This window comes from Moschus berezovskii, chromosome X, assembly GCF_049115385.1.
Source record: "Moschus berezovskii isolate FMDL1 chromosome X, NW_MosBer_1.0, whole genome shotgun sequence".
Classification (NCBI taxonomy): Eukaryota; Metazoa; Chordata; class Mammalia; order Artiodactyla; family Moschidae; genus Moschus; species Moschus berezovskii.
In genome coordinates this window covers 129,818,190-129,830,699 of record NC_142488.1, presented here as the reverse complement: position 1 = coordinate 129,830,699, position 12,510 = coordinate 129,818,190, and the positions used below count along the sequence as shown (strand labels likewise).

Here is a 12,510-nt window from a genome sequence, read left to right as displayed (position 1 = left end):
CCCCCTCCCACCTCCATGCTTATCAGCTAATTAGGATCATTTGGGACACATGTAAATGAAACAGAGTGTGAGATATTCCTTTAGATAATTAGGTAAGAATTGAAAGAAAAGAAGGCAGAAGGAGACTAAAAGAAAATGTGTACAAGGGAGTGAAATTGCTCAAAATGGAATTAACCAAGCTACTAGCAGTACAGGATAAAAGAAAATGGAAAAGTTTGTGCTTTGCACAATGGTAAGGAAGGACTATTGCATGTCAAAGTTTCACAGGCTACAAGAAGACATCACTCTCCCATGACAGATTGTTTACCAGAGAGGCTGAGAGATTGGTGGAAATAGAGGGGATTTTTGTGTAGCTGATTGGTTCCTGCCTGACCTGTAAATTGGATGTCTATAACATGTAGGACTTCTATAGACATAAGTAATAATTTATGAGATTAACTTATCTGGCTTATGATTATTAAAAATAAACCATTTAAATTAGTTTTGGGTGACCTTGTTCACTGATATTTAACTACTTTTACTTCTGTGTTTGACACAATTTGTTTTTATAGTGTACTGTTAATTTATAACAATTCAATCTTAGGTGGACTTCTTGGATGTTCAAATTTATAGCATTTGTTTCAGTCACTGGAATGGAGCGTGTAGTCTGTACTATAAGTGCATAGTTCAGTGAAAACATAAATACTCAGGTCTGTGATTATATTCATCATTTCATATTCTTTGAATGTAAAAGTATATTTTGCACAAATGAGAAATTCTGTTTCATTTAGAATATAATGGGTATGATAGGAGTCGATTTAATATAATTTCATTTTCAGAATAAAATGCTTATAAAAATCATGACATATATTGTAGATGGATGAACTTGGAGTCACTGAATATGTAAAAGGAGATAACCGCAAGTTTGAAATCTGGTATGCTGGAAAGGAAGAAGTTTATATTGTCCAGGTTGGTCATTTAAGAATTGTTCTAGAAACTCTACCTGCGTTAAGATACAAAAGTCTGAATTTGCAAACAAAAATAATTTTGATTATATTACAGAAATTCTCAGTCATTTCCTGTAGGTCACCTAAATATTATTTGATGATTATTCTTTGTGATACAGTTAAACATGTTTTCAGTTAGCAAATTTTCTTTGATTCTTTTATTTAAGTATAGTTGATGTACAATATTATATGTTATAGGTATACAATATAGTGATTTATAATTTTTAAAGGTTATTTTCCATTTGTAGTTATAATAAAATATTGGATATAGTCCCCAAGTGATTCAATAAATCCTTGTAGCTTATTTTATACCTAATAGTTTGTACCTCTTAATTCCCTACCCCTACATTGCCCCTCTACACTTCCCTCTCCCAACTGGTAGCCACTAGTTTGTTCTCTGTATCTGTGAGTCTGCTTCTTTTTTGTTATATTCACTAGTTTATTTTATTTTTTGGATCCCACATACAAGTGATATCATACACATGATATCAATCATATTTGTCTTTCTCTGACCTATTTCACTTGATATAATACCCTCCAAGTCCAGCCTATTGTTGAAAATGGCAAAATTTCATTCCTCTAACTGAGTAGTATTCCATCGTGTATGTGTATATATATATATATATATTGCCTTTTAAATCCATTCATTTGTTGATGCACACTTAGGTTACTTCTGTTCGCAAAAGTTTTCTTTAACTTGAGATGTGTCTGTGATGCTTTCTATGGCTTTAAGTTTTCGTTACTACATCAGGAGACTTATCAATAAGAGCTGGAAGCCAAGAGCTTGGCTGGTGCTTTTCTGTCCCCATCAAGTTTCTAGAGTTACAGATTGATAACAGTGCTGAGTTCCTCTTGTGCTCAGCATTCAGAGAGGACCTGATTATGAGACAAGGTGATATGATGGTTCAGATCAGGTCATTGTTTCTAAAGAATGTGGTTAAAGCTCTGGTCACACATGCTATAATGTTCAACCTGTTTCAGGGAAGAGGAGAGAAATTAGAACATTTCAAGAGCCATTTCAAAAAGCATTTGTATCATGACCTGTTGACAGTGCTTGGTGTTTTTTTTTTGTTTGTTTGTTTTAACTCTGTCTTAGGTGATTACAATTCATAAAAATATATGCTCTTGGCTTGATTTAGATGTAAGATTTTTCTTATCTATTAACAAACTCATCTTGTAAGTAATGGAAGGATATTTAAGGAAACTTTCATGCTGTCATCAGTTATGAAGTTATGCAAGCAATTGTCTTTGTTTATTTTTGGCTGCACTACAATGTGGTATGACGGATCTTAGTTTCCGAACCAGAGATCAAACCCCGGCCCTTAGCAGTGAAAGCACCAAATCCTAACCCAATAGTCCACCAGGGAATTCTGTGCAATAGATTGTCTTTTCAGAAACAATAGAGCTTGTTTTGTTTTACTAAAATTAAACATGAAAATGTTTATATATTTAAAAAACCCTCCTACACAGAAAAGAATAAGTGAGATTTATATTTCACATTTCTCTAAGCATTGGGCTTCCCTGATGGCTCAGCTGGTAAAGAATCTGCCTGCAATGCAGGAGACCTGGGTTCTATCCCTGGGTTGGGAAGATCCCCTGGAAAAGGGAATGGCTACCCACTCCAATATTCTTGCCTGGAGAATTCCATGGACTATATAGTCCATGGGGTTGTAAAGATTCAGACATGGCTGAGTGACTTTCACTTTTACTAAGCATTATTATTGAAGGGCAGTTTCAAATTAGTCTTGACTATTATTTCATCTAATCTGATAGCTGTTTATTTGCTTCTGGGAAGTTTAAGGATCAAAATGTTAGGGTAAGAATATGATAGTTCAGAATATAGATTATGTTTAATGTAATAATGACCCTTGTTTTATTATAAAGCATCCTTTTAAAAAGGAAACATGTCTTCTTCTTCCTCACTTTTTAAATCTTTAGGCTTCGAATATAGATATGAAGATGATGTGGTTAAAAGAAATCAGAAATATTTTGTTGAAGCAACAGGAACTTTTGACAGGTAAATTCAAGTGTTCATTCTCTAGAATGGGAAGTATAAGAACAGCTCAGTGACTCAGATTTTGTGATAATTTTTACAAGGAATGGGGCTAATATTTACTTTCTACTATTTATAATTAAACTCATTAGTAGGAGAGCAAGATTCAGGGAGCTGTTTGAATTATTTTAGAAAATGAATTTTGCAGTAGAAGATGAGCTCTAATGCCTGGGAAGCAGTTTTACAGTGATAAAGCAATCTGAATGTGTTAATTCTAAATCCTTCCCATGAGGCAACTCTGTGTGGGAACTCAGTAATCAGTGCCTAGTAATGTTGGCCTAAGAGGGGTGCTAGTTATAAACTTGAATGTCTTGAATAAAATACAGCATGGTTTGATCCTTTTCTATATTCCAAATTCAGACTGGCCTTTCCTCTGGCTGTTTCAAGTCTGTGAAGGTGAACTAGAATGGGATTGAGGCGTGTGTGTATGCACATGTGAAGGTTATTGGTCCTCAAGGGAGTAAGAAGCATGGCTTCCAAATGATGCTTATATAAGCTTTGTTTTATTTCACAGTTAAGAAACGAGAACAGCATAATCAGTTAACAGAACAGAATCATCTTTCTTCTCAGCAGAATGACGAGTAAGTGATTCTTCTTTAAGAAATATCATTCTTCCAATCTTCTGTTTTCTGTGTGTAACATGAAACAATGTAATTAAACTATCAGAGAAAAACAACCTACCCTTTTAACAATATCTTGTCCAATTCTATAAACACATCATTTTCTCAGTAGTGTCCTTGGACATGGAGCCTAATAGTCCTTAATAGTTATCCCACTGTTTCTCTGATGTTAATAATTGTTTGGACTAACTTATAAAAAAAATTATAAATGCTTTGTTCTCCTGGGGGGAGTTACATGTAGGCTGCTAGCAAAAGTGGTTACACTCATGGCTTTCTCTTTAAAAATTTTCTGGACACCTTCAATCTGATTGGAGAAAGAGGGATGTAAGAATGACGAAGTACTGGTAGCTGATACTGGCCCACAGCTTTGTGGTCCCTTGACAGAGACCACATGCTGGTGACTTGGCCTCTCTGTGTAGTTAGAGAGGAGGTATGGCTCCTGGGTGGCAGGGGTAGGGAGGGGGGATTGTGCCTGGATACAGTCACAAAGTCTTTGAGGAAGGTAGCAGTTCTAAATGATAGCTATGCTGATGGTTTAGAGATCTGGCCTTGTATTCTGCCTCTAGGAATCCTAGAAGTTGGAGTTTCCATAGAAAATTTGCATATATGCTGAAAGAATCCCCACACTTATTTCAAAGCCTTGGCACAGAAATTCACCATGCAGCATCTGCATGATGTAGGGGTCATTGAAAGACTTATTAAAAATGCTCTTTTTCAATGGTACAAATGAACTTATTTACAAAGTGGAAATAGAGATGTAGAAAACAATCTCGTGTTTACCGGGGGGAAAGAAAGGAAGGATAAATTGGGAGATTGGAATTGACATAAACACATTACTATATATAAAATAGATAACTAATAAGGACTTACTGTATAGCACAGGGAACTCTACTCAATAGTAAGTAATGACCTATATGGGAAAAGAGTCTAAAAAAGAGTGAATATTTGTATATATATATATATATGTCTGATTCACTATGCTGTACAGCAGAAAGTAACACAACATTGTAAATCAACTATACTTCAGTAAGAAAATTTTTTAAAATGCTCTTTTTCTCTTTGTTGCACATCATCTTTCACAGGTAGCTAAGATCAGGTGCAAAGTATGTTGATTTATCTGAGGCTTTAGGAGAACCATTTTATTTTTTAAATTTATTTATTTTAATTGGAGGCTAACTACTTTACAATATTGTAGTGGTTTTTGCCATACATTGACATGAATAAGCCATGGGTGTAAATGTGTTCCTCATCCTGAACTCCCCTCCCACCTCCCTCCCCATCCCATCCCTCTGGGTCATCCCAGTGCACCGGCCCTGAGCACCCTGTCTCAGGCATCAAACCTGGACCAGCAATCTGTTTCACATATGATAATATAGATGTTTCAGTGTTATTCTCTCAGATCATCCCACCCTCGCCCTCTCCCACAGAGTCCAAAACACTGTTCTATACATCTGTGTCTCTTTTGCTGTCTCACATATAGGGTTATCATTACCATCTTTCTGAATTCCATATTTAGTATACTGTATTGGTGTTTTTCTTTCTGGCTTACTTCACTCTGTATAATAGGCTCCAGTTTCATCCACCTCATTAGAACTGATTCAAATGTATTCTTTTTTTTAATGGCTGAGTAATACTCCATTGTGTATATGTACCACAGCTTTCTTATCCATTCGTCTGCTGATGGACATCTAGGTTGCTTCCATGTCTTGGCTATTATAAACAGTGCTGGGACGAACATTGGGGTACACGTGTCTCTTTCAATTCTGGTTTCCTTGATGTGTATGCCCAGCAATGGGATTGCTGGGTCATATGGCAGTTCTATTTCCAGTTTTTTAAGGAATCTCCACACTGTTCTCCATAGTGGCTGTACTAGTTTGCATTCCCACCAACAGTGTAAGAGGGTTCCCTTATTCTTCACACCCTCTCCAGCATTTATTCCTTGTAGACTTTTGGATAGCAGCCATTCTGACTGGCATGAGATAGTACCTCATTGTGGTTTTGATTTGCATTTAGGAGAACCATTTTAAAATCACAGTGGAAGTCTTTATTTTCCAGGGTTCACAGTACTCAATATTTTGTCATGTCGTCTGGAAGTCTTTAGATTTCAGACAGTACTGACTCTATAGTAGCTGATGTACCTCAGCAGTATTAATCAGATTAAGGTTTTAATCATCATTCATATATACCTTATATATGTATAAGTATATATATGTACATATATATAAGTATATATACATATAATGTATGTATATATATATACCTAATTCATTAAAGTTAAAAGTTCATAGAACAATAGTGATTTTTTGTTGCTCTTTATATTTTTCCAACTTATGGAGTTATAGTTGACAATTAAAATTTTATACATTTAAAGAGTACAATTTGATGATTTGATATTGTGTTGATTGCATGTATGCTCAGTTGTGTCCAACTCTTTGCAACCCCATGGACTATAGCCCACCAGGCTTCTCTATCCATTGAATTCTCTAGGCAAGAATACTGGAGTGGGTTGCCATTTCCTCCTCCAGGGCATCTTCCCAGCCCATGGATTAAAACTGTGTCTCCTGGGTCTTCCCCTTTGGCAGGTAGATTCTTTTCCACTAGTGCCACCTGGGAAGCCTATAATTTTATTTATATATATATGTGTGTAAATATATGGGCTTTCCTGGTAGCTCAGAATATGTATAAATAGTGAAATAATAACCATAGTCAAACTGATTAACATATCCATCACCTTACATAGTTATCCTTTCCTGTGTCTGTAGTGAGAACATTTAGGATTTACCTCCTGGCAAATTTTGGGTTGTGGTATTGGAGAAGACTCTTGAGAGTCCCTTGGACTGCAAGGAGATCCAACCAGTGCTTCCCAAAGGTGATCAGTCCTGGGTGTTCATTGGAAGGACTGATGCTGAAGCTGAAACTCCAATACTTTGGCCACCTCATGTGAAGAGTTGACTCATTGGAAAAGACCCTGATGCTGGGAGGGATTGGGGGCAGGAGGAGACGGGGACGACAGAGGATGAGATGACTGGATGGCTACACCGACTCGATGCACATAAGTTTGGATGAACTCCGGGAGTTGGTGATGGACAGGGAGGCCTGGCGTGCTGCAATTCATGCGGTCGCAGAGAGTCAGACACGACTGAGCGACTGAACTGAACTGAACTGAAATTTTGGGTATACAATATAATATACAACAGGAATTTTATATAATATACCTGCCTTGGGTTCAGAAGGGAATCATTTTTTTCCACACTGGCTTGGATCCTAGGATTTAAGCTTCTGTATATTATGAGCTATTATCATACAGAGGAAAGTCAGCTCTGCTTGAATGGATTCTTAGATTATATTTTTTTTTTTATAATTTATTTATTTTTGACTCTGCTGGGTCTTTATTGCTATGTAGACTTTTCTCTAGTTGCGGTGCACAGGTTTCTCATTGTGGTGGCTTCTCTTGTTGTGGAGCACGGGCTCTAGGATGTGCAGACTTCAGTAGTTGCAGCATGTGGGCTCAGTAGTTGGGGCTCCCAGGCTGTAAAACACAACAAGTTCAGTAGTTTTGGTGCACAGGCTTAGTTGGTCTGAGGCATGTGGGATCTTCCCAGACCAGGGATCATACCCAAGTCTCCTGCATTGGCAGATGGATTCTTTACCACTGAGCCACTAGGGAAGCCCATAGATTATGTTCTTAACACATGGTATCAATGGAAGAAATACCATTTTAAATTTATTATTACTCTTAGACTGTAAGAAAACTCACTTTTTACATATTTACTATTTCAGAGGGCAACAGGGAGCTTTTATAGGCGCTGAGGAACCTGAGTTGGAACATATCAGCACTATGGTGGAGGTTGGTGAGTCCATCACATCAGTTCAGGCAGAAGCAAATACAGGTATGTGTAATGGTCATCCAAAGGGAGGATTCATGGTTGTGCAAATTGTTTTCTCTCATTGTTATTTTCAGAAATCTTTCCATCTATTCACTTTATACTGAAGAAAACAGTGTTAACCTATTTTTAGAAAGCTCTTCTGTCTTGTATATATATGCAAGATTCTCTGGTGGGCACTGCCGAGCAGAGTGGTCTGTGTGTGGTCTGTGGACCAGTGTGGTCCATGGACCATTAGCATCAGCATCACCTGGGAACTTGTCAGGAAGGCAGGTACTTTGGCTCCATCCTGGACCTTCTGAATCAGAAACTCTAGGAGTGAGATCCAGCCAGCTGTGATGTCACAGATTCTCCATGAAATTCTTTCTGGCACCTGCTTAAGTTTGGATGCCCCTTCTACATAGGATATAGAGGTGAATAGAACACATATACTGCAGCAAGGGAGGCACTCGTGACTCACTATAGGTTTAATGGATAGAGAAGAGTTATTTACAACTGGAATATTTTCTTTTCTTTTGCAAATTTGGTCATTTAAAGGGATTTAAAACAGTTTGTTTACTTCAATGAACATAACAGCCTGATTGCCAGTAATCTTACAGTACTCTGGGCATACAGTCTAACTGAGATACACTCAGCTGCCATCCCCATAAAGCTAGGACTGTAGAAAGATAATGCAACAAGCAATGATAATCCAACTTAATAGTGTGATAACAGGGAAGTAAAAGGAGCTTCAGAGGCATCTGAGAGGGTCACATAAACAACTCCAGATCAACAGAATAGACCTCTCTGAAGAAATGGCTAATGGAGTGCCTGATTCCTAGTGCTTAAACATGATAGTCCTCAATCTGGAAGACTTCTCTATTAGCTGAGGAGAAACTGGAACAACAACCTTGCTCAGCTTCAGTTCTCCATTTACAGGTCACTTCTCTCAGGTCATCTATACTGTGGCCCCCTGAACCGTCAGGAGAGAGCCTAGTATCACTGCTTTCATTTGACAGATGAGGAAACCAAGTCAGAGAAAGTTGACATGGCTTGTTCAAGGTTACATTCACAGTTTAGTGTGGCCAAGATGACATTCTGTTACTTCTTCGCCCCATCCAAGTGCTTCATTCATTTCAGTTCAATGCATGCTATTAATTATTTTATTAATTAAGCATCTTTTACAGGCAGGTTCTTATGAGACACATAGTGTGTAACACATGGTCCTTGCATAATAAAAGAGATAAGTCCAAAATAACCATATTACCAGGTAGAATGTTATAAGTGTTATTGAAGTGGGACCAGGAAGAATGCTTTAGAAAGAATTTTTGAAAGAGATGACTTTTCTGTAATAAGGAGTATAATAACTTGCACCAACCCCAACATGAAACCATCCTAAAAAGTTAAAGAAGTGTAGATATTCCAGGCCCTTTCTGAAATATCAGAAATTCTAAACTAGTATAACCCAATTGGAGGTTTTATTACAAAAGATACTATTCTTGGACCATTGAAGTGTATAGCTTTGATTATTACAGTTCGTTTTACTTCTCTCCTTGTGGTATACCAGTAACTGCCACCCTGCATGATTTTCTTACAGTTTGGACTGAGATGTCATCACCCGCAAAAGTCTCTGATGAGCCTGAGAAATGGTCCAGTAACTATTTCTACTCCTCTTATGATGGCCATGAAGAAGAAAGACCTCTAATGGTTAGTAATGACATACTAAGATAAATAAATAAAAGCTATTCAAGCAATTTTATTGATGAAATAGATTAGGCACATGGGGGCAGTCTTTTTTCAGTATTCTTGAGGTTATTAGAGGTGTTCCAAGGCCAAAAGACTTGAAATAAGTCTTACCGTGAGCATTTAGTAAGCACTTCTCTCTATAAGAACTTGTTTGAGCCATACATTGAGCCCCTACTGGTTAATGAGATAATCATTCCAAGTCTTATATCATGACCAATTTTATCTTCAGTTTTATTTTATTTTCAATCTGGGCATGTGAGATAAAATCAGAACACAACAGGAAGTTCAGGTATACTTAGAATAGATTCTAGATTAGGTATAGGAAATAAATATGACACATTTAAAAACTATTTAATTTCACCTGAGGAATATATTTTAGTAGGCTGTCAAAAAACATGCTGTTTCCACTGTTTCCCCATCTATTTCCCATGAAGTGATGGGACTGGATGCCATGATCTTAGTTTTCTGAATGTTGAGCTTCAAGCCAACTTTTTCACTCTCCTCTTTCACTTTCATCAAGAGGCTTTTGAGTTCCTCTTCACTTTCTGCCATAAGGGTGGTGTCATCTGCATATCTGAGGTTATTGTTATTTCTCCCGGCTGTCTTGATTCCAGCTTGTGCTTCTTCCAGCCCAGCGTTTCTCATGATGTACTCTGAATAGAAGTTAAATAAGCAGGGTGACAATATAGAGCCTTGATGTACTCCTTTGCTAATGCTACAAATCTTAGCATATTAGAGCAAGGGAACACCCCATAAAAATAAAGGTTGCTTTAGGGTAAAAGTAAATGTTTTATAGAAGAACTAGTTTTTGGTGTTATTAGGCTCCTAGTGGGTTATCCCAGGGAGTTAGAACTGTTTAGGTTAAATCTCCAGTTTTCTGAAGTCACCAGTGTGGAGGGTGGGAATGATACTTTTGTAGTGGACGGTTCCTTGGTGCTTTTCAGAGGGATACATTCAGTTGGGCAGTTTTGGTCTCAAAGCTCCATAGCATTGATGCTGGAATGCTTTCTTTGAAAAAGCAACAGAATATTTTTTTCCATCAATAATATAATGACCATGATTCATATTTGTATGGTCGTTTACAGTTGACAAAATGATTTCACACTGAATATTCATAGTCTTAATGAGAAAAAGGGCAGGCTTTATTCCCTCCAACTGACAGGAGGAGACCGAGGTCCAGAGTCAGTAAGAGATTTGTCCAGTGTTCATTGTCTAGACCAGTAGTGCTCAAACTTTTTAGTGAATTTGCATTTTTCAAACAAAAAAAAATGTATTGAGAAGGGTGGTATGTGAAATATCTTTTTTCAACCAAAAAAAAAAAAAATGAAGAAATAAAGGACTTACCTGATGGTCCAGGGGCTAGGACTTTGCATTTCCACTGCAGCGGCACAGGTTTGATCCTTGGTTAGGGAAACAAGGTCCCTCAAGCTGCATGATGCAACAACAACAACAAAAAAAACATTTTTTTTTTTGCAAATCTATTTAACATCTGACTTCAGAAAAGAAGTCATACTGCCAGTCAGATTCTCATACTGGCATTTGCATTCAGTCTGTTGTGCTATCACACATTTTGGCGACCTCTTGAAAATGCCTCAGTAGACTTGTGAGAAGGAAATGGCAACCCACTCCAGTACTCTTGCCTGGAAAATCCCATGGACGGAGGAGCCCGGTGGGCTGCCATGTATGGGGTCACACAGATTCGGACACGACTGAAGCGACTTAGCAGCAACTTAGCAGCAGACTTGTGAGAGGATGAGAATGAAAAAGGCAAATAATAGAACTTTGACTCTTGCAGGCCCTGGGAACCCCCCAACCTTGAGAATCACTGAAAAGAACGTTCATTTCCTGAAGTAACATTATCTGAGGACAGGAGGGGTCATTGTTCAGATGGGAGCAACAAGTCAGGGGAAGCTGGGTGGGGTTTCAATGTTTGCTGTAAATGATGCTCTACGAAGGGACGGTCAAGAACTGAGAAAGCTTTCACTAAACATTTTTCCAGCTATCATGTCAGAAAATAAAGCAAATATGCAAAATTAAAGAATGCTCTCATCTTAGGGGACGTGAATGGAGAAAAGCCTAATAGCTCTTCTCCTTTCTCCCATGAATTCCCTGACTTGTGCTACTAAGGAAAATAGATACAAAGATAATATGGTGCATTCCACACCCCCCAATAAAATAACTCCCAAACTAAACAGCAAAGCAAGTTGGAATGAGCTATCTTTTAGCCTCACTTTATCAAGTCAAAACCAAGAAATAATGGGTGCTGCTTCCCTTGGAAAAGCCTGAGTCGGAGATGGCTGTCCTGTTTTAATGAAGCTACTCTCTTGAATGGCAGGCAAGTAGCTCTTTCCTGCCTGCTCCTCGACCCATTTGATAAAAAGTACTGCTCAAAAGACGTTCAGCCCAAGTGATGTGGATAATATTTTCAGGTTAATTCTTTTGGATGTGCAAAGGCTTGATACCACAGAATTCTTTCTTTCCTTTTTTTTTAACCTTTTAAATTGTATTTTATATTTAATTGGAGGATAATTACAGTATTGTGAATGGTTTCTGCCATATATAGACAACTTTCCTTTTATATTTAAAAAACACTTTTAATTATGGTACTCTTTTTCTGTAAAATCATATATCCAATGTCTAAGATACTGTGCTGGAAAAACTCTCATCTCAGAATACATTTGGACTCGATTATTATTTCTTCTCTGTCTACCTTGTAACCAAATGCAATCTGTGTGCCTTGGATTATTTAGCTTATTAATGAATCAAGTTAAAATTCTAGCTGCAAAATGATTAAGGCCAAGTAAAGCACAGCATTATGGTTTAATATGCTTTTATTGGACTAAGCTTTTGCGCCCGTGATTTTTACCTGTGCAAAATGATATGAAGCACAGAAATCCTTTTGGGGACATTTGTAAATCTTTGTTCAGGGCCATTGCCTTTTTTATGTGCCAAGATAATTTTTTTTAATGAGAGTAATTTACAAATAACAGTATTTAAATATTATTTTCATGCTTTTTCTGGATTTATGTTTATTATTCATGTAACTTAAATCAGTCGGGCTCTGTTATTTTCTGTGTTGTTCACACTGTAATTCTCTTCTCACAAATAAAAATGAATTCTTAAGGTTAAATAAACACATGTTCTGGTTTTTTTTTTTGCCATCACAAACTACTCAATGTTTATTTGTTCCTACAAAGCTGCTGCAGCTAACCACATTTGCCATTGAGGAAAAGAGCAAAGTC

The 12,510-nt window shown here is 37.3% G+C and overlaps 1 protein-coding gene across 7 annotated transcripts in view; it reads left to right on the top strand.

Moving 5' to 3' along the window:
• MCF2 (MCF.2 cell line derived transforming sequence) overlaps window positions 1-12,510 on the top strand; it is a 122,908-nt gene that overhangs the window by 104,220 nt on the left and 6,178 nt on the right. For 4 of the 7 annotated variants that reach the window (XM_088834339.1, XM_055438473.1, XM_088834343.1 and 1 more), the window contains 6 exons: window positions 856-948; window positions 2,925-3,003; window positions 3,554-3,620; window positions 7,440-7,549; window positions 9,120-9,229; window positions 11,550-11,579. In XM_088834339.1, the coding sequence (XP_088690465.1) occupies window positions 856-948; window positions 2,925-3,003; window positions 3,554-3,620; window positions 7,440-7,549; window positions 9,120-9,229; window positions 11,550-11,579 (489 nt within the window). Of the gene's footprint in view, window positions 1-855; window positions 949-2,924; window positions 3,004-3,553; window positions 3,621-7,439; window positions 7,562-9,119; window positions 9,230-11,549; window positions 11,580-12,510 lie in introns of those variants that run through there. The other 3 variants (XM_088834342.1, XM_088834338.1, XM_088834340.1) reach the window with 2 other exon arrangements.